This window comes from Tympanuchus pallidicinctus, unplaced genomic scaffold, assembly GCF_026119805.1.
Source record: "Tympanuchus pallidicinctus isolate F22 unplaced genomic scaffold, pur_lepc_1.0 scaffold3, whole genome shotgun sequence".
Classification (NCBI taxonomy): domain Eukaryota; kingdom Metazoa; phylum Chordata; class Aves; order Galliformes; family Phasianidae; genus Tympanuchus; species Tympanuchus pallidicinctus.
Window position 1 is genome coordinate 65,504,508 of NW_026294747.1, and position 23,921 is coordinate 65,528,428.

At 42.4% G+C, this 23,921-nt stretch overlaps 1 protein-coding gene across 2 annotated transcripts in view; it reads left to right on the plus strand.

Annotated features, from left to right (window-relative positions):
- Positions 1 to 3,023: 3,023 nt before the first annotated feature.
- Positions 3,024 to 23,921, plus strand: part of GALNT11 (polypeptide N-acetylgalactosaminyltransferase 11) — a 40,246-nt gene continuing 19,348 nt past the window's right edge. For both annotated transcript variants that reach the window (XM_052692603.1, XM_052692605.1), the window contains exons 1-4: positions 3,024 to 3,154; positions 17,852 to 18,184; positions 21,435 to 21,558; positions 23,404 to 23,570. In XM_052692603.1, coding sequence (XP_052548563.1) covers positions 17,890 to 18,184; positions 21,435 to 21,558; positions 23,404 to 23,570 — 586 coding nt within the window. In that variant the 5' untranslated portion in view covers positions 3,024 to 3,154; positions 17,852 to 17,889. The remainder of the gene's footprint in view (positions 3,155 to 17,851; positions 18,185 to 21,434; positions 21,559 to 23,403; positions 23,571 to 23,921) is intronic.

The following is a 23,921-nucleotide window of genomic DNA, read 5'->3' on the forward strand; positions in this document are numbered from 1 at the left end:
TAGAAATTCTAACAGAGAATATGCAGACTCTGCCTTTAGTCGTGGACAACCCGCACACAAACTTACACAAGGAAATCACTGAAATAAATGCATTTTTTCCTGGTTATTATAAGAATAGTTGGAGTTTCCACCATCTCCTCTATCACAGCTGGCCAATAGCTCTACATATCAGCTGGAGACATTTGTTCTGCATGATCTGCATTTTGAAGAATAATATGTTAGTTCTGTTCAGGGATATTCCTCTTCTTTGTATTGAAGAGTCAGTGTAAAAAAAGACACAGAATTTATCTTTTGTAGCTCAATATCTCTTTCTCTTCTGTCCTTTCTGTGCATAACATGTCAATAAATATAATTTCAGTGTTTGAATACACATAGATTCCAAATTCTGAACATAACTCATATTGGCAGAGCATTAACTTGGGTTAATATTTCTAGCCAGCATCTATATACAAATCCTTGACTCCTGCTATGAACATACAGGAAGAGAAGCAATCAGTTAACATTAATGACTTATTATAGAGCATATTAAACAATTGGGCTGGGCAGATTATTAGGGATTTTAAGAAATGACAGACGTCTCAAAGACCGTACAGTAAATGAAACTAAAAAGTAGCAGTTCATTAATTGTTAATAAAATGATAATCCAGGCAGCAAGGAAACTCTCTGCAGTAAGAACTAAAATAACTGCTTGGGTAGATTAAGTAATTGGAATTTGGCAAGAACTACCAAATTAGGATTACAACAATAATAAATCTGCACGAAGCAGATAGCATATGTGCTGAGGCTGCTTTTACCTAAAACTGCTTCACACATACCTAAAATCCTCAGGCTAAATTATTATGAACGAGAGATCAAAGCTTCACATTAGCCATTATGAAACAGAAATTACGAAAAGCTGGCTGATGGGGATGCTAACTACAAGGCTATCTCATTGCACACATTACTTTTATCTTGATCCCTGCTGCCTCCTTGTCATCTGCCAGCTAACCCTGTCACTCTTCTCTTACTGAAGCTGCTGAGTACATGCTGCCTTTTTGGTTCCAGTATTTTAAGGCTGTAATTAAAGCCTTTCAACAAATCCTGCATTTTGCTCTATTTGTGTCATTATAAAGCATCTTATTGTAAAGTTCGGGGCAGTAATGCACCAAAGAAGGGACTCAGTGTGTCAAGCCTGTTGAATTTCCACTAAAACAAAAAGGTTTTATTTACTAAAATAAAATCCACCATCCTCAAAATGTCACTCAGCAGCTAGCTATCAGATGGTGCAGGCAGCTCAAGTTCTGTATCTGGGTATGCTCACAAAAGCTTCCAGTCCTGACTATGCTGTGCAAGTCATCACTTAGTTCATTCCTAAACCCCACCAGGATTTACAAACCCAAAATGTCTTTCAGTCTCACACCTCAATGACATGTCACGTTCTGCACAAATATGGATGAGTGGTGAAGCCACCCCACCATCCTTTCATCATTGGTTAGATCATTTATTCTGGATCTGAAAGATCTGAGAGTTCAGCATGCCACTCCATCTGAAAGGATATGAACTCTCGCACATTAACTGCCAAGCTGACATTATTTCAGCATAGCTCTGGCTAATTTCTCTCAGCTCTCTCTCCATTCTGCAAGTGGTAATCACTGGGTCAAAAGAACAAGTGTGATAATGAACAGTTAGGGCCTGATTTCAGGTTTTTCCCTTCTAAGGAACTAACCCACAACCCCTACAAACTTATTACTTCCCATAGCTTAATTAGTATTTAATTACACATGCAGAGCAGAACAGCTCCCAGAGGAAGTACTGAACACACTCTGCTGGGGCACATACTAAGTGTCAGGCTGGTACTTCTATTCCCCAAGGTAGGGAAAGAAGTTAGTCCTATACACGCTTGACAGCTTCACAGCAAAGCAAATAAAGATATTTAGCCCAGACATTTCCTGTCAGCCTAACCTCCACTTGTTTCTTTCCTCCCATTCAGAGATCTATGATAAATACTTCCAAATGTCATTCAAGGACACGAAGCCCAAAGCAGGACCTCCTGAGGAGACTGGAAATGGCTTCAGTCTTCAGAGAAAACCACAACATAACTCCTGCGGGCCTTACTGCATCCAGGTGTGGGGCTACCAATAGAGGAAAGATGTGGAGCTGGAGGACTGGGTCCAGAGGAGAGCCGTGAAGATGATCAGACGGCTGGAGCACCTCTCCTATGAAGACGGGCTGAGGGAGCTGGGCTTGTTTAGCCTGGAGAATAGAAGGCTGTGAAGAGACCTCATTGCAGCCTTCCAGTATTTCAAAGGGGATTATAAAAAGAAGGGAAATGAACTTTTTACTCGGGTAGACAGTGATAGGAGAAGGGAGAATGGTTTTAAGCTCAAGGAGGGAAGGTTTAGATTGGAAGTTCTTCACAGAGAGAATGGTGAGGTGCTGGAACAGGCTGCCCATAGAGGCTGTGGATGCCCCGTCTCTGGAAGTGTTCAAGGTCAGGTTTTATGGGGCCCTGGGGCAGCCTGGTCTGGTATCATATCTGAAGGATGGTGGGCCTGCCCATGGCACGGGGTTGGAGATTCACGACCCTTGAGGTCCCTTCCAACCCAAGCCATGCTATGATGCTATGATTCCCAGTCTCTGACCAGATGTGCAGAGCTTTGGGCTGTGCAGACTGAAGGCTGCACCTCCATCTCCAAACCCCTCTGTGCTTCAGTGCTCAGCGACAGAATCACAGAATGTCCCGAGCTGGATGGGACCCAAAGCAGCTGCCTCCAGCTGCCGGTTCCGCACAGGACCAACCAAACCTGTCTCAGAGCGGTGTCCCAACGCACCGTGAGCTGCAGGACTCGGGGCTGTGCCTTGCCCTGAGCAGCCCGTTCCATGCCCACCGTCCTCTGGGTCACAACCCTTCCCTCACCCCCAGCTGCCTCTCCCCTCATAGCTCCAGCCCACACTGGAACGACTGGACAAACCCACACCCCGCCACACCACCACCGCCATCTTGTCGGCCCCTTAGCCCCGCCCGTCATGGCGGCCGCGCCCCAGCGTGTCACATGGCAGGGGCGGCCGGGGAGGGAGAAGGAGGAGAAAAAGGAGGAGCAGAAGGAGGGGTTACGTGGAGCCGGCGCCGCCGAGGGCGCGGGGCGGTGTGAGGGGCCATGCTGCCGCCGCCGCGGTGAGTGCGGGGGAGCTGGCGGTTCTGAACCGCGTGGGACGGGGGCGGCGGGGCGACCCGGGTGGGGAGCTTAACCCCACCGGCGGGGACGGAGCTCGGGGCTGGGGGCTGCGCTGCGCCGGGTGGATGGCGGTGTAGTTTTGTTGTTGTTCCTGTGCTTTTCGATGCGTACGTTGTACCATCGAGGCTCCCTTTCCCCCCGCGCAAATGCGCGCTGTGTTACGTGGCTTGACTCCAGCCCTTCTAGTGAGTTCTCGTGGCGTTCTCCTTCCTTTTTGCGTGTTGAGCTTAGAAAGGAGGCTGCGGTTGGAGAGAGTGACAGCCAACGACCCGCTTTGGGAGGCAGAAGAAGCCGCTGTCCCTTGGTTGTGCGAGGACGGGGCTCGGCAGCTCGGGCTGCGCTGGATCCTGGCCCTGCCGCGCCCTCAGAAGCCCGGGCTGCTGCCTCCGCCGGTACAGGTGTGCTGAGCCCGGCTGCGGGAGGCCCGGCAGCACCCTGCTGTAACCAGGGATAAAGACCAGGGATAAAGCAGCCCCTGCTCCTGGGGAGGGAAAAGGAAAGATCTCGTGACCTGGCTTTAATGCTGCCCTGTCGATAATCTGTGCTTTATCCGTGTTTGGAGAGTTGCTTTCTGCTTGAAGGCTTGGTGAAATCTCCTAATTCCAGTACAGCAATTATAGCAGGATCATCAGTGTTGCATTAATAAGCTTGTTTGCTCTAGAACATGCGTTTCAGCTAAGGTCAAATCTCTCCTCTCCTTGCTTAGGAAGTGCAGCCTGTAAGTAATGTGAGATATTTTGAGTACTTTCTGACCTGGCATCTGTGGTTTCTTTTTCTTTTATGGGTCTCATCTGAATAGAGATGCTCCCGGGCATCTCTAGTTAGATTGAGCCAATCTGTTTGCTCAGGGAAGGACGGTAGCAATCCACCCAGCAGTGTCTCTGCTACCTGCAGCTGTGAGGAAATCCAGCTGGGATCCCTGGACCTGGTTTTAGAGTAGCACAAAGGACCAGGTGTTTCCAGATAAGAGGCTTTTGATTAGCACGCAATTGACCTCCCCTGGTAAAACTGTCTCTGCAGCACTGCATGCCTTCTGCATAAGCTTTGAGTCATCCCTGGGTAAGATAAGCTCCTGTGGAGTTTTAGGAGCTCTTCTGCAGCAGGGAAAGAAAGTAATAGCGCTGTAGCTGTAGTGAGCCCTCATCTCTCAGCCTCACAAGGGGAAGCCAGGAGGCTGCCTGGCCTGTTGTCAGTTAAGAAATTCTCAGGGCAAATCCCAGCACTTCTGCTTTCTAATCACTTTGCTTTGGAGGACTCAAGTTGATACTGTTATGCAAGGAAAGGAGTTCCTTATAGGTTACTGTGTTCCAGGACACAGAATGAGTGGATGTCATCATCCTCCCAGTGATGTAAATTAATAGGAAGTATGATGTGTGTTTCAAGCCTTCTGGAGGTATGGAAGCCCCCAAACAGTATGGCAAGGGAAATAAAGGTGAATGATGAGTATGAAGAAAGCAATTACTAGTGAAATAACAGTTTTAATGGCAGACAGAGTGTGTGTAGAGCAGGGCAAGCGGTGCATCAAATGGGTAGGAAGAGAAGGAGAGTATGAGCAGATGTTTAAAATGAGGAATTTGGATCTTCAAGCAAGAGAATAGCATACAGCAAGGACAAAAAGAATAGAGGGAGGATTGGTGTTACTGAAGTTACCTTAAGGTTGTGTGAAGGATTGCAGCCTGAGCAGCTGTCAGGGTGTTTAGCAGCTGTGTGTTGATTACGGAAGCAGGAAAGTAAGGGGAGACTTCCAACAGAAGGGGCAAGGTCAAATTTGGGGGTTGGACCAAGTGACCTTCTGAGTTTGTTCCAACCTTGACTGTTCTGTGACTGTAGAATTTCAAGAGTAGGAAAAGGTCATAATTCTTTTCTGTGGCAGTTCAGCTTATGGACTTCCTAAGCTGATCCACCTTTCTGGCTAGGCAGCACAGGTATCACTGAATTTAAGTGATGATTTACTTTGGAGAGATGCTGCTCTATGTTTCTCTCTGTTAAAGAGCAAAAATATGCTCATATGCTTCAAGTACCAATGTTCCTCTGTTTTCTGTTCTCTCAGAAAAGCATTGCAGAGGTAAAGTCTGTTTCAATCCTTGTTAAAACAAGAAATGCAAATACTCTCCTGATTCTTATATAAGGCTCCAAAACATATGGTGGCTTATGGAGATAAATGCATCTGCTGTTACAGCTACTGTGTTAATGTATGCTATCAGTACAAAGTCTTTGGCTGTTAAACTGGTGTTTAGCAGCATGAGAAAATGCATTTGTTTGGCTCGTTTTGTGTAAAAGTTAAGCGTCTTCCATGCCTTTCAGCTGTGCTCTAGCATGTTTCTGGTGTGAGTTAGTATTGTCTAATAATTAGTGTAAATGCTTTGAACACCGTGAAAACCGCAACAAAGTGGGGAAATTGGGAAGCTGCTGATACTCAGCTCTTGTGCGTTCTAGGGATTTTCTGCAATCAGATAGTTTGCATGTTTGAAGCTGGAATACAGTGCTCAGGGTGAAGCAACTTTTCTGCTGTTTATACAAGCTAGAAATCTCTAATCCAGGCAAGTTCAAATTTCATACTGAAAGCTGTGTGTGTGAGCAAGGCATAGTTGTGCAGGCTCTAGGTGTTGCTTGCAGGTAGGTATTGGATGCCTCTACCCAGCATAGGGCAGGTGAGCTGCTGTGGTTTTATTTCTTCTGGTGGTTTTATTTCTTGTGGTAATAGCTGTACACAGTCCTGTATTTCTAATTTGCCATGACTCATGAGCATTACCTTATTGGGTCTGCTGCAGTGGCATGCGTGCTCTGATCCCCTTTGCCATAGAGCAAGCCATCGAACAGAAAGGACTTCTCTCTCTGTGTGAGATGGAAGGGGTGCACACACAGAGAAATGTTGCAGAGCTGCTGATGTGAGGTAACTTACCTGCAGTAAATTCCAATGTCATTCCTGTGACTTTCACTGAGACACAGCCACCATTTAAGATGTCTAATTTTAAAAGGACAGGCTCACTTAATAGACTTGCAGAGGCATGCAAGAAATAAAGTACCTCAGTAAATGATGGCTATGTGCCATGCTGATTTAAACATAATAGATGTTAAGAGTGTATTCAAAGGTCGCCTTTTAGTTTATATAAAGTTGTTAAAGAATTGTCTGGCTAAATGGCTTAGGTTTTCTTGTGCAGACAAGGATTAAACTAGATGCTGTAAACCTCAGAGGTAGCCATAACTAAGAGATCCTTTTCCAGGAGGAATAGAATTCTATCCCACTTTGATATACACCCCCTTATGAATAATTCTTTGTAGGTATTTTGATTACTTTGCTAGTTCCTTTAGCATGGCACCAAGAGCAGACAACTTTTCGGGCTCTGCTGATACCTCTCGTGTATGTGTTAGGCAGTTTGCTTTCTAGAAGTGCATTCCTTACTTTCCTATTTCTTGGAATACCTAGACTTTGTCAGTTGGCATCTTATCTCTTGCATCAGGAGACACTGAGACTCATCGCTTATGAAACCAGGAGTCTGAGTTCTGGGTTATGTGCTGAATGTTTGTGCTATCAGTGTACTGGAAATTGGCTCCTAGTGAAGTGGGGAGATGTGCTGTTGATCCTGTTGCAACATCCGTGGTTTCAACATCATAATCGTGAGAATGTTTGCACATTAAAAACATTGGCAATAGATAAGTAGAATAAAAGTGGCTAAGGGGGATGGAGAAGTGCTCCACAGCACTTCTCTCAAAGGAGGTTCTTTGGAACAGTAATATGTCTGTAACATCATGTAGAAGGAAATAAAAGGGCAATCTGTTTTTTGGTTTAACTTGTAGAAGTTTCCTTTCCATACAGCATGAAATCTCTCTGCTGATGATTTATCACTCTAATCTAACAGCTAAAGTCTACTTTTGTTTCAGAATCATGCCAATACAAGGTCTGTTTGCTGATGTATTTGAAAAAACCCTACTCTATTGTCAAATTCAATATTTAGCAATGTAAGTTTTAATTTAGATGCATGTTTTCATTGACTCCATCCATAGATACAGCAATGGTGGGTTGCTCTTAACTGTATTTTGTTAAGAATAGGAAAAACAGACTGTCTCCTGTGCAAGAGTTCAGTATAATTCTTAAATTGGCTTGGAAGAGCTCTTGCTCTTCCACTTGAAGTTTCACTTGTGACTTGTATTATTTCTGCCTGTTGTGGCCTTGAAACCTTTGATGTATTTGCTTTAATGTGGCATTCAGGTTTAAAAAGTGAGTACTGAGACAACGAACTTCTGAGGATCTCATCAAAATCCATAGCAGAGCACATAGGTCAGCTTTGCATATCTTAATGTGTGGTTTCCTGGCTCACTCTGTGAGCTGAGCAGGGGAGTTGGTTTGTATCCTTGGGCTTCCTCTCCTATGCTGATGGCTGGAGACATCAGTGAGAAAATGGGAGAAGTAGAGAGAAATTGGTATGTGGAAATTACTGTAAACTTCCGTTGTGAAAATAGATCCAAAACAAAAACGATGATGAGTTTTTTGGTCTTTTGGGAAAGAGTTCCTTACCGGAAAACATGAAAGTGCCTTGTTGTGCTGTTCCAGATGGCACAAATACTGTGGATTCTGTGCTAAGGCTTAAAAACGAAATGTCAAGTGACCTTTGTTTCTGGACACGAGAAGTGCAAATAGGCACTGAGTTCAGTTAAACTGTATTTTTAATATTTCTTTTGCTTCTCTGTGATTTATCAATGGCCAGCCATGCAGAACTCATAAGGTAATACATTAAGGATCTTTCCAAGATTGTGCCATTTCTTAACAGCATGGAGAGCCATAAGAGGAATTAGGAAATCCTAGCACTTGAGAATGAGTTAAATATTTTCCTATCTACCAGCTTTTGGGAGTTTAAACCATAGCTTGTTTTAACCTTGCTCACCTAACTATTAGATTTTGTTACAAGTAACGTGTGTGTGTACAAACATCAGGTATTTCAGCTCCATAAAGGCGTTTGGTGCAGGGCTACATTAGCTGCCCTGCAAGAGCAGAATCGCAGAGTCACTCAGGTTGGAAAAGACCTCTAAGATCACTTTAGTCCTGCTGTCAACCCATCCCCACCATGCCTGCTGACACAGTTCTGGAACATCTCCAGGGATGGCGAACCCAGCATCTCCCTGGGCAGACCCCAGAGCTGCAGCAGTAAGCACAGCTCGAGTTGCTGTCTCATGGCAGCTTCTGGCATATAATTGTAAGTGAATATAGCATGTGGGGCACAAACATAGCACTTCTGTCGTGTTTTTATGTAAGTTTCTGCATATTGAAAAGGAAACTCATCTAGGAAAAGAGAACTGAATCGGCCTTGTGTGGTTTGTGGGAAATAGACTTGGAGGTCTGTGAATGAGTCCTTGTAATCTAAGGCTGGAGGGCAAGATGAAACCTAACCATTCTCATTAAGTCAGCTTCACAGAGTTTCCAGTTCTGTAATATTAGGAAATAACTTAATTGCATCAGGTTTGCATTTTGTACAAGTTCAGGTATAGTACTTTGCAGAAATTCTGGTCTGAGATTGTAGATGTTTAATACATTTTTGTATGCAGCTGTTGATTTCAGCGCTGAATTGCCCACAAGGGGATGTCTGCTTAGAGTGAACTGCACTGCTGGGATTTAATGAGAGTCTTGTGCAGCATGCAGTGTTGATGGTCAGCGGTTACAGGCTTAAAACTGAGCCCATCAACCCCAGTTTTCACTGTCCTGCTCCCAAAGTACTTCCATGAGGTCTGTTTTATCGCCAGAATTCCTGCCAGCAGTTCTAGTGGAAGGGCTGTACAGTTTGTGTTTGTTTTTTTTTAGATTTGGAAAATGTAAAAGGCTGGAGGAAAAAAAAAAAAGAACAGAAATCATACCTGCTGAAGGTTATTAAGAATGTGGAAATCTTATACAGGTACTAGTGGTTTGGTTAATGAGCAGTAAAAGAGCTTTTAGGATTAAAATTTGCATGCAAACTTAATGATGGCTTTTTCTAGCATGACTGAGATCCAATCCATTGGTGTTGTAATGGAAGATTCCTTAGAAAGACGTTGATTGTGCTTCTTTAGTGGCAGTAAAATGACTGCTGCCAAACACATGCATTGTGCATCACCTTTTGAGAACAAAGCTATAGCAGTTCTTCAGAGCTGTATGTGCAGTCAGATGAGATGTACAGCCTCACAGAGCTCGTGTCCTAAAGCCCATCCACGTTAGCCTGTTGTCATAGTGAAGCCTGTGTTTGTTGCCCCGCTCACAGTAATGACTTGGAAGCAGTTCTCAGCAATCAAGTGTTAAGTTTCAGGCTCAGCATTTTATTGTGTACTGGGAATGAAGACACCAACTGGGTTTGACTGTTACTGCAGTTGGTGTGTTTTCACTGTGTAACCTTGCACCGTTTCTTTAGTGCTGACTCTTCTGGAAGAGGTGGGTGCTTTTCTATTCAGCTGCTTATGCAGAAGTATTTCTCCAATTGTTTTTCATGCACTTGTATTTTTTACTCCTGTTCTTGTGAGCTCTGTGGGCATAATATGCAAGGAGCAGGTAGGTAGATTAGAGATGCTGAGAAAAGGCACTAAGCAGCTTACTTAGGCATAGTTGACCTTGTAAGCTCTATTGCTGTTTGTATATAGGACTGAGGATATTTCAGCTAATATTTGGGTCTTGAATAGGAGAGAGGTGCATTAAATAAATTGTCAGTGTTGTTTTTAACCCTGCCTTTTTTTTAAGTTGTATATAAGAAGGAAGAACTGCATTGCAAAATGCGGGCACCTTTCCTTGGAGACAGTACATAAATGTAGTACATTGGAGACAGTACATAAAGGATTCCTTAACAGCTGGTTTTGCAGATCTCATTGTTTCATTTGGAAGAAAGCACCTATTAGCAAATAAAAGGGAGAAGGTATTTTTAGGGCTCCATGAATGGCATGGTATATATTTATATGCCAGGTGGCTGGGAGTAACATCCAGCAGAGCAGCCCTGCAGTGCAGCACACTTGCTAGAGATCCCTCTAATTCCATACAATTGTCCTTTGGGCAACAAGGAGCTTTACTGCAGGGGGGCAAAGGGCATTGCAGCAGAACAAAACTAACTGTTGTATGGTGCTTAGTTACTTAGTACTGGGCACTGGGATTTTCATAAGTTCATGTGCCTAAGTCCAAATGTACTTGCTAACTGTAATCACTAACTAGGCTGCTATGTTAATCTTCTGGATGTTGTGCCACTGGTTGCAACCGAACCTGGTAGATTGTTAATGAGAGCCAGAATTTTATGAAACTTTATTCCAAACTTCGAACTGCTTTTTGCTTGAAAATTGTATCCTCAAATGTTCTTTTTGAAGCATTTTCTTTCCTTGGAGGGGAAGAAATATGTAGGGAGAAATGTATTCCTTGTCAATAAGGGGGAGGGGGAGAAATCTAGTTGAAGAAGTGAAAGTTGTTAAATTTTGAAGTATCTTCCTCAGAAAGGAAACATCTGAAATGGAGGTGGCTAAAGACAGAACTTGCAGTTGAGAAGTTCCAAAAAGCTTGATAACCAAAGCTACATCCCTAGAGGAGGTATTCAATATTTAGCCTACAGATTTAAAGACAGTAGCATGTGATATTTAGGCATCTGTGGTTAACATCCAAAACCTGAAATACAAATCAGTGTTTGTACACTGCAGGCAAACCATTTGACAGTGGTAAGATAGAAAAGAGTGGGAGCATACAGCCGTAAAGATAAACTTCAGCTATTTTTATAAAACAGTGTTCTTCCAACTTGCAAACTCATAGCACAGTTGTTTAGGTTTTCAGCAGCTCATGCAGCTATTCTTTCTATGCACCTTTCTTTCATTATGAAGGATAATGAATGTTATTGGTATTTTAAGACTTTCTTTTTCTGTTAAGCGTTGATCAAAACTTGTATTCATTCCAGCAAGATTTATTTTAGATGGCGTGACGTGGATTTCTATAGCTGTGCTGAAATGACTAAACTTGGATCCTAAAGCTTTTAAAGTTGCATTTAGAAGTGATTTACAGTGGCTCATTAAAAATAGATCTTTGTGTGTCATCTCATTAAAATGAGTGGGAGTAATGATGTTATACAGGAGGACAGCTTGTGGCCCAGAGTGTATTTCTGACAGTTGCTGGAGCTAGATTGGTCTGGCTTTAGCTCTTCTGCTCTCCCACGCACTGTAGCAAAGAGCACAGCTCTCTTTGGGTGGTTCCTGTCCCTGCAGGTAGGAGCAGGCTGCTGTCAAGACCATCCTGGGTCCTTTACAGCTACTTCCATCCAGGGAGCTTCTCAGAATCATAGAATGGCCAGGGTTGGAAGGGATCTCAAGGATCATGAATCTCCAACCCCTTGCCACATGCGGGGCCACCGACCTCCACATTTAATGCTAGACCAGGCTGCCCAGGGCCCCATCCAACCTGGCCTTGAACACCTCCAGGGATGGGGAAACCACAACCTCTCTGGGCAGCTGTTCCAGCACCTCACCAATCTCAAGTAAAGAACTTCTGTCCTGATGTGAGGCTATTCATGCTAATACTTTTTTGGAAGTGCAATATTGGTTCCATTGCACTGGGACCAAGAAATATACGAAGAGTTAAGGCTATTAAAAGAGGGAAAACTGCTTTTGTGAGTAGTGTTACTTTATCTTCTTGGCTTTTCCTTCCCAAAATAAAGTTAAAAGGAAGGAACTGCGGAAGTCCACACAGCTATTTATCCAAGTACTCTGTAGAAAGATAAAAATAACTTCAATTATGTTTTACTAGAATGCTCCTTAAAACTAGAATATTCCTCTAAAATATGAAGATTATCATAGAATTGCAGGAGTTGAAAGGGATCTCGAGATCATCATGTCCATCTCCCTCGCAGAAGCAGGTACCCTACAGCAGGTTACACAGGTAGGCATCCAGGTAGGTCTTGAGTATCTCTATGGGAGGCTCCACAACCTCTCTGGGCAACCTGTTCCAGTTCTCTATCATTCTTACTGTAAAGAAATTCTTTCTCATGTTGCGGTAGAACTTCCTGTGTTCAAGCTTTACGCCTTCCTAGCATTCAGATATGTCAGCCGATCCTTAGAGCTTTGTATCATCAGCAAACAAGCTGAGGATGGACTCTATCCCTTCATCCAGGTTGTTGATAAAGATGTTGAACAAGACTGGACCCAGAACTGACCCCTGGGGTATACCACTAGTTATAGGCTTCCAACTAGACTCTGTGCCCCTGATGACAATCCTCTGAGCTCTGCCAGTCATCAAGTTCTCAACCCACCTCACTGTCCACTCATCTATCCCATGTTTTCTAAGTTTTATAACAGGAATGTTGTGGGAGATGGGTCTGACACCTTGCTGAAGTCAAATTGCACGCCATCTTCTGCTCTCCCCCATTTGCCCAGCCAGTGATGACATAGAAAGTTATCAGTTGATCAAGAATGATTTCTCCTTCGTAAATCCATGTTGACTATTCCTGATAACCTTCTCTTCCAATTGCTTAGAGATGCTATCTAGTACAAGCTGTTGCACCACCTTTTCTGGGATGGGGGGTGAGGCTGACTGGCCTGTAACATATCTTTTATACATATCATGTACATAACGTATGATTATATGTATCTACACAGACTTGCAGAAGGAAATCTGGGTAGTATGAATGTCCCTTTTTTTTTTTTTTTTTTAAAGTAAGGCTGTTCTTGGAAAAACTTCAAGCAGAGTTGAAGGATTTCTCAAATAATTCTGACTGCTGTTTCGAAGATCTTGAGGTTAATCTGATCCTCTGTTTGACCTCTGACAAACATGAGTTTTGGCATGGCTGTGAAACATCCAGTCATACGGTATGTTTACTAAGTTGCTGAGGTTGATCCAAGCAGATGTGGTGTTTAAGTTGTGGCTGCTCAGAGATCCTGTAGCTACTTTTTCCTCTATTAGCCAAAATATTGTAAAATATGGTTGGCATTTTCTTCATTAAAAATATTGAAAGCTCACACATTGGGCCACTGTTAGAGCTGCACAGGTTCCTAACAGCAAACTCTTCCAGGGTGTCTGGTGAAACAGAGTGCATCAGTGTTGCACAAATTGTTAAACGAATGTAAATGTTTGAGGTTGCATGTGTGAGCTGAATTTTGTGATGGTGCTGTAAGGAACCTACACGAAGTCAGAGCAACGTGGAAAACAGTGCTGTGCAGTGAGCTCTGCAGCTGGGGTCTGGCAGGTAGGCTCCTGGAGCTTTTGGTCTCTGCTATTGATTGACTTTCAGAGAGTTTTACTGAGTTACTTATAACTTTTATACTTGGAGAAAAAATTAATAGTTGACTACATCTGCAAGGAAGTGAGATATCTTCAGTGGAATTTGTCAGGATTAGAGAGGAATATTTTGCTCTTGGTGTTTCTGGCATTATGTCGTGCAAACTCAGTTCTTCCTGAGGCTTTGTCAAAGTGAGAAAACCATCAGGCAATAAATATGGCAGTCAGAATAGAGAGAGAGAGAAGGGAGAGTCTGAAAGTCAGAATATCTGGTTAGAAATATACGGAATGCTGTGGATTGCTATATAGATATATTTTGAGCAGATACTGGGGGCAGCTTCTAAATACATGCATTTTTCTCTTTCTCGGTCACTCTGCCTCCAGAATGGACCATAACTTCCTGATGGAGGAGATGCTGCCACCTCAAATGATTTGTGTTTGTCTGGGTTATGGATTCTGTTCATCTGTTCTCTGGATTCTGAAGTATCCCACTGCAAGCAGCTGTAAACCCCATGTATTGCTAGGATGCTGCGTGTGTTAACAAGGGCTTGTAAAATATCTCAGGATATGGCTGTGTATCTATTTATTATTTGTTGTGAAAGCTCCTGTGTTACTGAGAGGAATTGTCTTCCGCTCATTTTGAATCTTGACTCACTACATTTGTTTTTTGGAGAATTGTTTGAGGTATTTTGGGAGCTCTCTTTTGACAGCTGTGTTGCGTTTCACCCCTCCATTTCTGAAAAGCTTTAGCCCTCTCAAGTGTAGTCTGAATTATCTTGAGGAGCTGTATTATCATAAAATCACAGAACCACCGAAGTTGGAAAAGACCTCCAAATCATCCAGTCCAACCACCCAGCTTCCACCAATATTTCCCCACTAACCCATGTCCCTTAGTAGAGCATCAGAATGTTTTTTGACCTCCACCACCTCCCTGGACAGCCCCTTCTACCACCTGCCTGCTCTTCCAGAGAATAAACTTTTCCTAATATCCATCCTGAATCTCCCCTAGCACAACTTGGGGCCGTTCCTCTAGTCCTATTGCTAGTTATGTGATAGAGAAAGAGAGAGACTGATTCATAATACATATTGTGAAGTGTTTCTTGTTATGTTTAAACTGTAGTTTTAGGGGGTAACAATTTTTGTTTGCATTTGATTTAATAGAAAGCACAGAATTGTAGGAATTGCAAGGGACCTCTGCAGAGCATCTAGTCCAGCCCTCTGCCTAAGCAGATTCCCTACAGTAATTAAGTTTCAGAAGTAGTTCATATTTTTACTATCCTAATTGCAATTTAATGATGACTGAATTGAATGTAACTGTATTGTTTGCATAAATAAAATAAGAAAAATATTGTGGTGAGCATGTAGACAAGGAGAAGGCCAAGGGAAAGATGGAGGCCTGTGTGGCAGTTGTCCCTGTGACTGCCTCTTCTCTTCTCTCTGGAGCACCTCAGTTATTTTGGCCATAGTATTTTGAAACAAGTGAAGCTTGGCTTGTTGAGGAAGGCAGGGATGTACTGATGCAATTGAATGCATGTGAGTGTAGGGCTGGAGAGGGTCTCCTGGCTCCTCAGAGTGGGACCCATGCAGAACCTTGTGTATAATGCTTGAGAAGTTAGTAGAAATGGTTGAAATCCGTAGGAAGCCAGTTGTGTAAATGCTCATGTGTTGGTAAATAAGGTAAACTACTCAACCCTGCTTTCCTTTTGCAGACAGTGTTTGTTTTTTTCCAATCTGCCTTCAAAGCTAAGTCTCTAACAGAACATTTGGAACTCAGAGGAAATAAATAATGCCTTTGTATTTTCCTGCCAAATGTATTACCAAATGTCTTGGTTGAATAGCAAGCTACTGAAAGGGCCTCGTTTCTGCATTGTGGAGGTTCTGTCACTTATTTTAAATGCAATTTTTCAACCTTTGTGTCTTTTCGCAAAGCTGCAAAACAGCAAAGGAAGGGAAAGGAAAGTGAAGCAGTTCTGCCCTGGGAAAGAACACGTGGAATAATATCACGCGCAGGTTTGTGCTTGTTGTAAGAGCAACCTGGCAGCTCTCCAAGTGTGATCTTCAGGATGGCCAGAGGGCTTTCTGGAGATGGAAGGGATGGACGTGGTCTTTTCACTCTGGTGATCACTCGTTTATCTCTTCCTTTTTCACCTGAATGTCTGATCTTGGGTATGGCAAACTTTGTGCCTGGATTTGCTTCCGTAGCAGCACAGGCTCTGAGTGTTAAAACAGATCAGAGAAGATGAGGAGAAGCTTGTTCCATCATGAATTCTGCTTTGTGTCCTGTATTCCTACTGTTATCTAGGATAGCAAGGGTAAGATCTGGTTCTCCTGTCCAAACCTCAGTGTGGATATACCCTTACATAGCTCTGAAATGACAAGGTTGCTTCTGCTGCAGGAATTGCTATCTTATTCAAACAGCTCTGTTCCACAGCGTAAGTACATGTGTCACAACGTGGGATTGTACATCTGTGTTACCATAGCAAATGGAAAAACAACTCCTGCAGGTTTTGTGCAGCAGTATTAGGCTTGGACAAGTCTTGCAGCAGATGACCTTCTTGTGGCTGTGCTAGGAAAAACTGGCAAGTACCCAGATCTTCGAGGATAAGTATTAATTGTCTGCAGACTGTCTGGCAAGAAGAGTAAATGTGATGCAATGATAATAGCTGGGTATGTAATCCTGCTTCTTCGCAACTCCAGTGCTTTTTCAGTCTGGATTTGCTTTATTGTATGGTAATTGACCACTGTTAAGACATAATATCCGATAAGATATTGGAGTCTGTTCTGCATCTCTCTAGCTGCTAAACCCATCCTGTTAGCTAGAATGAGGATTTGGTTTTTTGGTTTTCTTTTTTTTTTGGAATCACTTATGTCCCAGAGCATTTGTTGCCTGACTGATTTCATGGCCTGCTGGTTAAGCAGTGGGATTTGTGTATGGCAGCGTTAGAGCCTGTTTCACAGAGCATGCAGTTTGTCTGCATGTGCGGAATCAGTTTGAGATTTAAACCCTGTTTAAGACCTTTTTAAGCTCCTTGGGTTTAACTGTCGCTTAGATTTTTTTGCCTCACGGAAGTGAGGGAGTTTGACTTGGTAAGAATAACAGGTAAATTGTTTTTTGAGGAGGCTTTTTGCTTCATTCTGCGTTATGGAAATGTTCTCTTTAAGGCTCAGAATTACAATGCCAAAATGAGTGGGATCTTTATAGGCTTCCTTGGGATCGTAGTGCCTTCTGCCTCTGTTTAGGAGTTTTCTGTATTGAGAAGGGAATATTGTTTGTGCTCATAACTGTTGTTAAGGTTTGTTCTTTGCCAGCCTGACCTGAGGACTGCCCTTAGTTTCCAACTTCTTGAGAAGCCTGAGAAATACATTAACATAAACTCTTGACCCTCCTCCCACCCCAATTCTCAATACTTTGTTTTCTTCATAGAAATGTTTTGCTAATTAAATATGTGGCTAAATATTTTCTTGACTTATTGCTACTATGCTAATAATTCACTGTGTTTACATAAGGATGAGAGAATTCTAATTCTTTCAGGGTTTATAGTTTCTGAAGTTTGGGAACCAAGCCTTGTTTAGACAGGAGAGTCTCCAAACAGTTTACCTGATTCTCCAGGGCTGTAAATAAAACTTTATCACCAGTTTCACGTGCTTCATTCCAGGGGTTTGCTCACCTGAGTAACTGCCAATAGACTTTGGGCAAGTGGTATTAGTGGTGGGATGCCTACAGGAAAACTCTGGGCTGGTTTGCTTTCTTTCAGTTTCAGGTGGGCATCTCCAAGGAGGATGGAATCTATTCCAGAGTCTGCAGATGCCTTTAGGGAGCCAGTGAATTTCCCTGGAGGTTTTTATTCTTTTGCTACTCTCTCTTTGCTACTTTTGTTTCTGGAGAGAGTCTGTAAGTGTCACTATGTCACTGACTTGGTACTGTGTCTTAGTTACATTGCACTCTGATTTCTGGGGTGCTCATGATGGTTGATATTCTTAAATTTGGAATGAAGGAGTTAACTGCATTGGTTTTTGTGTCTGTGTTCTCTCATTCCACATTTCAAGATAGGAACTGAAAGCAGGAAAGAATTCTTTGTATCTAATATGTACTTAAATACTGATTTGGTTAAATGAACGTAGGCAGATGAAGAACATGCTGTGGTGGAAGAAAGATAATTATGTAACTGCTCTGAATTAATTGCTCACCTTTAAGCGCTGTGTGTCACTTGGCTGTTAGTGATTGTTTGCTTCGTGTTTCAAAGCAGTAGTGGCCACACATGTTGGTCAACTGTAGTCACGCTTCTTGAATGGGAAAGTGAAGAGGCATTTCATTCTTCAGGTCCGCTGTTAGTGTTACAAAAATATTTAATGGAACAGTAATGGATAGAATGAACTTCATTAATATACAAGCCTAAGGAGTGAACAGGCAGTGCTCTCAAAATACGTTTTTATTCTCTTTCAGGTAATTGAGAATGGGTCCTCAACGATGCTGAGTGTACAATGGGAAGTGTCACGCTCCGCTATTTCTGTTATGGGTGCCTTTTCACATCGGTGACCTGGACACTTCTGCTCTTTGTTTATTTCAACTTCAGTGAAGAGAACCAATCCTTCAAGAATGTGCCCGTCAAGGGGCTAGAACCTCAGAAGCCATTTCCAAAAAAATTCTACCCCCGTTTCACTCGGGGACCAGTTAACATACCTGAATTGCAGCAGAAAGAGAGTAAATTTAGAAATCCTATTGGAAATCATGTCCAGGACCCAGTAAAGGGAGAGGGAGACTTCTCTCCTGAAATGGGTGAGTGCTTTTTAGTGCGGGTGACAAAAGAATAGAAATAGAACATGAAAATTGTCTGTTTGTTCAAAGGATTTCAGGGTAAAACTGTGTAATAAGGTAGCTTTGGTGTTAAATGTAGGTGATACAAGTGGCTCTCTTAATTAAGAGTTATTTGAAATTTTATTCTGTTGTGTATAATCCAAAATGTACTATTTCTAACAGTTATAATTCTGCTGTGTAAGTGTTAACAGGGAGTGGATTACACCAAGATGTCTGCCCTTAATGTGGTTCTTGACTGATTTATTTATTTTTTAGAAGGTTCAGGATATGTCTTTCATGTCTTGCTTCTGTATTGATTAGGCTCAAATACATGAATTTTAATTAACCACAGAGAAGCTCTGATCTTATGAGCAGTTAAAAGCAGCTTGATAGCAATACATAATGAAGAAGACCATTGATATGGAGAATATTCTTGGAGTATGAAATAGCCTAAAAAAAAAAAAGAAGGATGGCAAAATTACAATGTAAGATTAATCGAAATGATGGTGATGGTTGTCAAAACCTGCTTATTTTGTACCAACAAAAATCTGTATATTCCATTGGAGCATATTTCATCAATGAGATTAGGTTTGCATTCCAAACTAAAATGCTTAGTGTTTTCTGCTGTATTTGAATATGCATTGAGTATTAGCCTACAAACTTGCTTTAAGTCTGGTACATATTGAGTGTTATAATATCTACTGCTTTTTGGGGAGTTGTGTCAAAGTACCCTCCATAGCCTGGAGCTTAATACTTATATCCAACTGAACTCTTTCATTATTACTGCATCATTAGCTGTAAAAGTCTGTAGACCTTTAACAAACTTGTATGATAGACTTGTGCTCGTATGTAGAAAAACACCTTCCAAAACAGAAATGCCAATTTGTGTTGCCTTGTGGCATTACGAATGTTTATCAATTCATTGCAAAAACCATAAGAGCCAAGGGAGGTGAAAGCCAGTCCAGAGGTGCCATTTCTTTCCAACTATTCAGTGCTGGCCAGGAAAGAAATTGGAGCTTTTCAACTGAGGAGTCTCTTGATCTTCAAACAGAGTGACTAGTTTGGTTGGTGAAAGCCAAGGGGATTTGCGGTGCCAGGATAAGCTCTACATGAATAATGAGGAGACAGCTGGCTCTGTTTGAGTTAGATCAGGTGCTGCAGGAAGGGGCTTCATGCCTCTCTGGGGTAGGGCAATGATAAACATGCAAAGCAAAAAAAAAAAACCACACCAAAACCCAACAATAGAAGGATTGGCATGTGATAGCTGAAAACACTGACCTGGTAATCTGTTTTTTTCTTTGCAAACTTATGAAATCCACGTAACACTGCTGAAGTCAATCCTGAGCTGATGTTTCCATTGCAAATCTTCTTTTCCAAAGACTTGTATCTGCTGTTTGGACTGAAACCTTCCATGTCTTTTGCAGATGTTTTGGATGTTGTTCTTTATGAGGATGTTTTAAAAACTATTAGCATTTCTTCTAGTCCATATTCAGAAGATCAGAATAAAGTAGCTAGTGGTTGTGTATTGGTGGGCTGTGGAAGAAAACACTCAGTGTGTGTTTCTTAAGCTTGTGGTTTGTATAAAGGGAATGTTTTAAGTTGACCCAGTGGCACTGTGTTACTGTGATGCATGTAGATATGATTGAGCTGGCTGCCTAAGCTCACAAGCTGGAAACCTTTCTCTGAAACTTCATGTGTTCAAAGGAAGGCCAGCTTACCCTTTTAGGCCACTGGTGCTTGAAGAGAGGTGCTGCTACTCTGACCAGACCTCATTCCTGCTCTCTGTACGAATGTCAGAGCATCTACACTTCATAGAATTGTTTGAGTTGGAAGAGATTCCTAAAGGTCATCTAGTTGTCCCTCCAGGCCCTGCAATAAGTAGGCAGACCTACAGCTGGATCTGGTTGCTCAGAGCCCCATCCAGGCTGACTTTCAGTGTCTCCAGGGGTGGTGCACCCACCACCTCTCTGGGCAACCTAATCCAGTGCTTTACTATCCTTACTGTTTAAGGAATTGTCTTTGCTGTACTCAGGACTGAAGGCAGTGGAGTGAGAATTGTAAGAGATGGGAATCTGGATATCTGGATGCAGATTTTCCTCTAGAAGGTGGTCTTGCTATACCCATAGGTAGACTTTGTGCTGAAACAGCTGTGGTGCAGCTGTGCTTTGAAAGCCAACCTTGTTCTTAAGCTTGAAACTTTTTCTTTGCATTTCTTATGCTCTTTATTCTGTTTTCTAATCCACTGCGTTTTCCCTGCTTTTGAGCTCAGTTGGCTTTTGCATAGCTGTCAAAAACTCAGCATGAGGAATGAGAAGAGTCTGGAAGGTTTGATTTTATTCTGCTTTACAGAGAAGGCAAATGAGTGAGAGAGTGAGAGATTGCTGTCAAAAACAACTGTAGGGAAGATGATGGTGTTGTGCTCTTACCACTTTCTTCTACTTGAATTTTTTTTTGGTAGAAGATTCATTTGAAGCACCATAGTAGTTTGCTTTTCTTTACCCTGGTGAGCATTTGGCTCACTGAGAGAGGAACCCTGGCACTGAATCAAGGCAGGCACAATGGCATTTGGGATTTCACCTTGGCCTCTGGCAGTGTATTTATTTATACTAACAATTGCTGCCTCTGCTGCGCTCAGCAACAGCTGATGCTTGTGCTAAAATAATCAGCAAAGGAACAGCTAGATTTCTTGCTATTTTTTTTTTTTGTTGTCAGTGTCTCAAGTGAGAAATAAGAAGTTGCCGATTCAGTCGTAGCTCTTCTTGTTACTGCAGGCACAAGAGAACTGTATGGAATTGGAGCTGTTTCTGTGAGGGCTTTTTTCCCACTGTAACTATTTTTTTTTCCTCTCAAAAATCCCACTTCTAGACCTGGACAGGTGCTGATTCATTGTGTGAGCAGTCTTTCCTGTCTTTGATGTTGTTTGGCAGTGCAGGGCTTAAGAGGCCATTTCAGAAACGGGAATGTGTCTGTTAAGGCAATAAATACAACAAAGCCTTCAGTTTGGAGGAAGATTTCATGTTGTTGTAGCTACACAGACTGCTCAAAAGCACTATTTATCTGAGGGGTAACAAAAACAGTTGAGCAAAAATACAATCCACAAAACCAGAGAGTAAAGGAATTTCTGAAGAGCGTGGTTGGTTTTGGGGAAAGTTAAAGCACGCTTTTCAATCCTTGATCATTTCCAAAGGATACTTTAATTCTTTTCACTGACCTTGGTGTGTTCCTTCTGCAGGAATGATTTTTAATGAAGAAGATCAGGAGGTCCGAGACTTGGGCTATCAGAAGCATGCTTTCAATATGCTCATCAGTAACAGGCTGGGGTATCACAGGGAGGTTCCTGATACAAGAGATGCAAAGTATGTATGGTTATTCAAATATGTATCGTATTTATTTAATTTTTGTGAGCTGTCTTCCTAGCTGTGCTCTCAATTACTTCAAGTGTGCTACAGTACTTCTTTTTTCCAAGCTTTATTGTTGATGCTACAAGTACTGTAATTGTCAGAAGAGATGCTATAATTGTCTTTGGTACCATTGGAAACTTGGATGTTAAATGTTCAGGTGCCCAAGTGGATGAGTGTTCTCTGGAGAAGATGCATTCAACTTACATATGCTCAATATTTGCTGCAAGCCTAGAGGATAAGTTAGATGAGAAGAGCTTTCTACTTCTTTTTTGAATTTGTTTGGTATCTGCATGACACTGCTGGATATACTGTGTTTTATTATGAAGCAAAATTTTTCTTTAATCCGTACAGTGCATATGGAATCATCACAGTAACAACATGATAAGAAAAAACCCACTGAATTGAAAAAAATAAATAAGCCTGCTTCTGTTTTTCTAGTGGTTGCTGTGGTGTGGGTCAAGGTAATGAATCGTACTTGCTGAAATCCTTCCCAAGAGCTGAATTCATTCCAAGTCAGTGAAGGCTGCTTTTGTATACCACTGTTTCCATTTATGGTTTTCCTTATTTTTGTTGGATTCCCTCATGCCTAGCATCTTCAAATGGCATTAATCTGTGATACTGTAGCCTATTGGAGGTTATAGATAAAATTTGAAAATAAGCAGAATGAACTTTGAGTGAGATTCAGTGGGGAGCTTAAGATGCCTAATTTAGTTATCTGCATGTTAGTCAGTTGTCTCTACTGTTATTACATTTAGCAGAGATCCAGTCAATGTAGTTAATGGAGCATACACAGCTCTTCAGCTAACAAAATGCACTTCTCTGCCTCAGGGTGAGCTGAATGCTGTCTTGACTTCACTGATAGTATTGACCAGATTTGAATGTCTTCATCTGCAGGCTGAATCCCAGTGTTTGGTTCTCTAAACAAGTATCTAGCACTACTGGAGATACTTTCAAATATCCAACCAGCTCTCCAGTGGCTGGGCAATAAATGTATTTGTCATAATTACACAGAATCACAGAATTGTAGGGGTTGGAAGGGACCTCCAGAGATCATCGAGTCCAACCCCCCTGCCAAAGCAGGTTCCATACAGCAGGTCGCACAGGTAGGCATCCAGGCAGGTCTTGAACATCTCCAGAGAAGGAGACTCCACCACCTCCCTGGGCAGCCTGTTCCAGTGCTCCGTCACCTCACTGTAAAGAAGTTCTTGCGCATATTTGAGCTGAACTTCCTATGCTGCAGTTTCCAGCCGTTTCCCCTTGTCCTGTCTCCACTCACCACTGAAAAGAGTCCAGCCTCGCCGTTCTGCCCCCCACACCTTAGATATTTATAGACCTGGATCAGGTCCCCTCTCAGTCTTCTTTTCTCAAGGCTGAACAGACCCAGTTCACTCAGCCTTTCCTCATAGGAGAGATGCTCCAGGCCCTTTACCATCTTTGTGGCCCTCCGCTGGACTCTTTCCAAGAGATCCCTGTCTTTTTTGTACTGGGGAGCCATTCTTGTACATACCTGAGCCACCTTAGAGTGCTGGGCAGCGTTTTGATAGCTGAAATAAGCCTTTACTATTTACTCTTGTTATGTCTTAAGCATCTGTTATTCTCCTTCCCACTACAATCCATCATATTTTTTTCTATCAAATAGCAGTGCTAATTGTAAGTTTGCATTTATGTGGAGAGTAACTTACTATGCTTAATCCTGTAGATGTTAACTAACTTGGATGTAAGCACCTTACGACATTCATAGAGTGACAATAGCCCTTTGGAGATCCCAGATAACAAAATAAGTACTATACCTGTTTGCAGGTGTAGAGAGAAATCCTACCCTTCTGATCTGCCATTTGCCAGTGTTATCATCTGTTTCTACAATGAAGCACTTTCTGCCCTGCTTCGCACGGTGCACAGTGTCCTGGATCGCACTCCTGCACACCTTCTTCATGAAATTATTTTGGTGGATGACAACAGTGAACTGGGTGAGAACTTTTGGAAATATTTTAGTCAGAGCTTGCACTTCTCAGCTTTCCTGAATCTTCCTGTGCTTTACTATCAGTCTGAATGTGAAACCTGTAAAACTAGTTGTTACTGCTGTCTATACCTGAAAAGTCCTAGCCACTATGGATGCAAGATATTCCATTATGTCCAGAATTATATCTGCTTTGACACTTCCCTGATGTGCCATTTTCCTGATGATCTTTGCATTATATGGATTTCAACATTCAAAAACTGGTTTTTGAAGCTAATAATGAGAGGTGTCCGGGCTACTCAAGTGTTCAGAGCAGATTACTCTCTCAGCAAATTTCTTGGGCCAATCCTGCATGTGAATG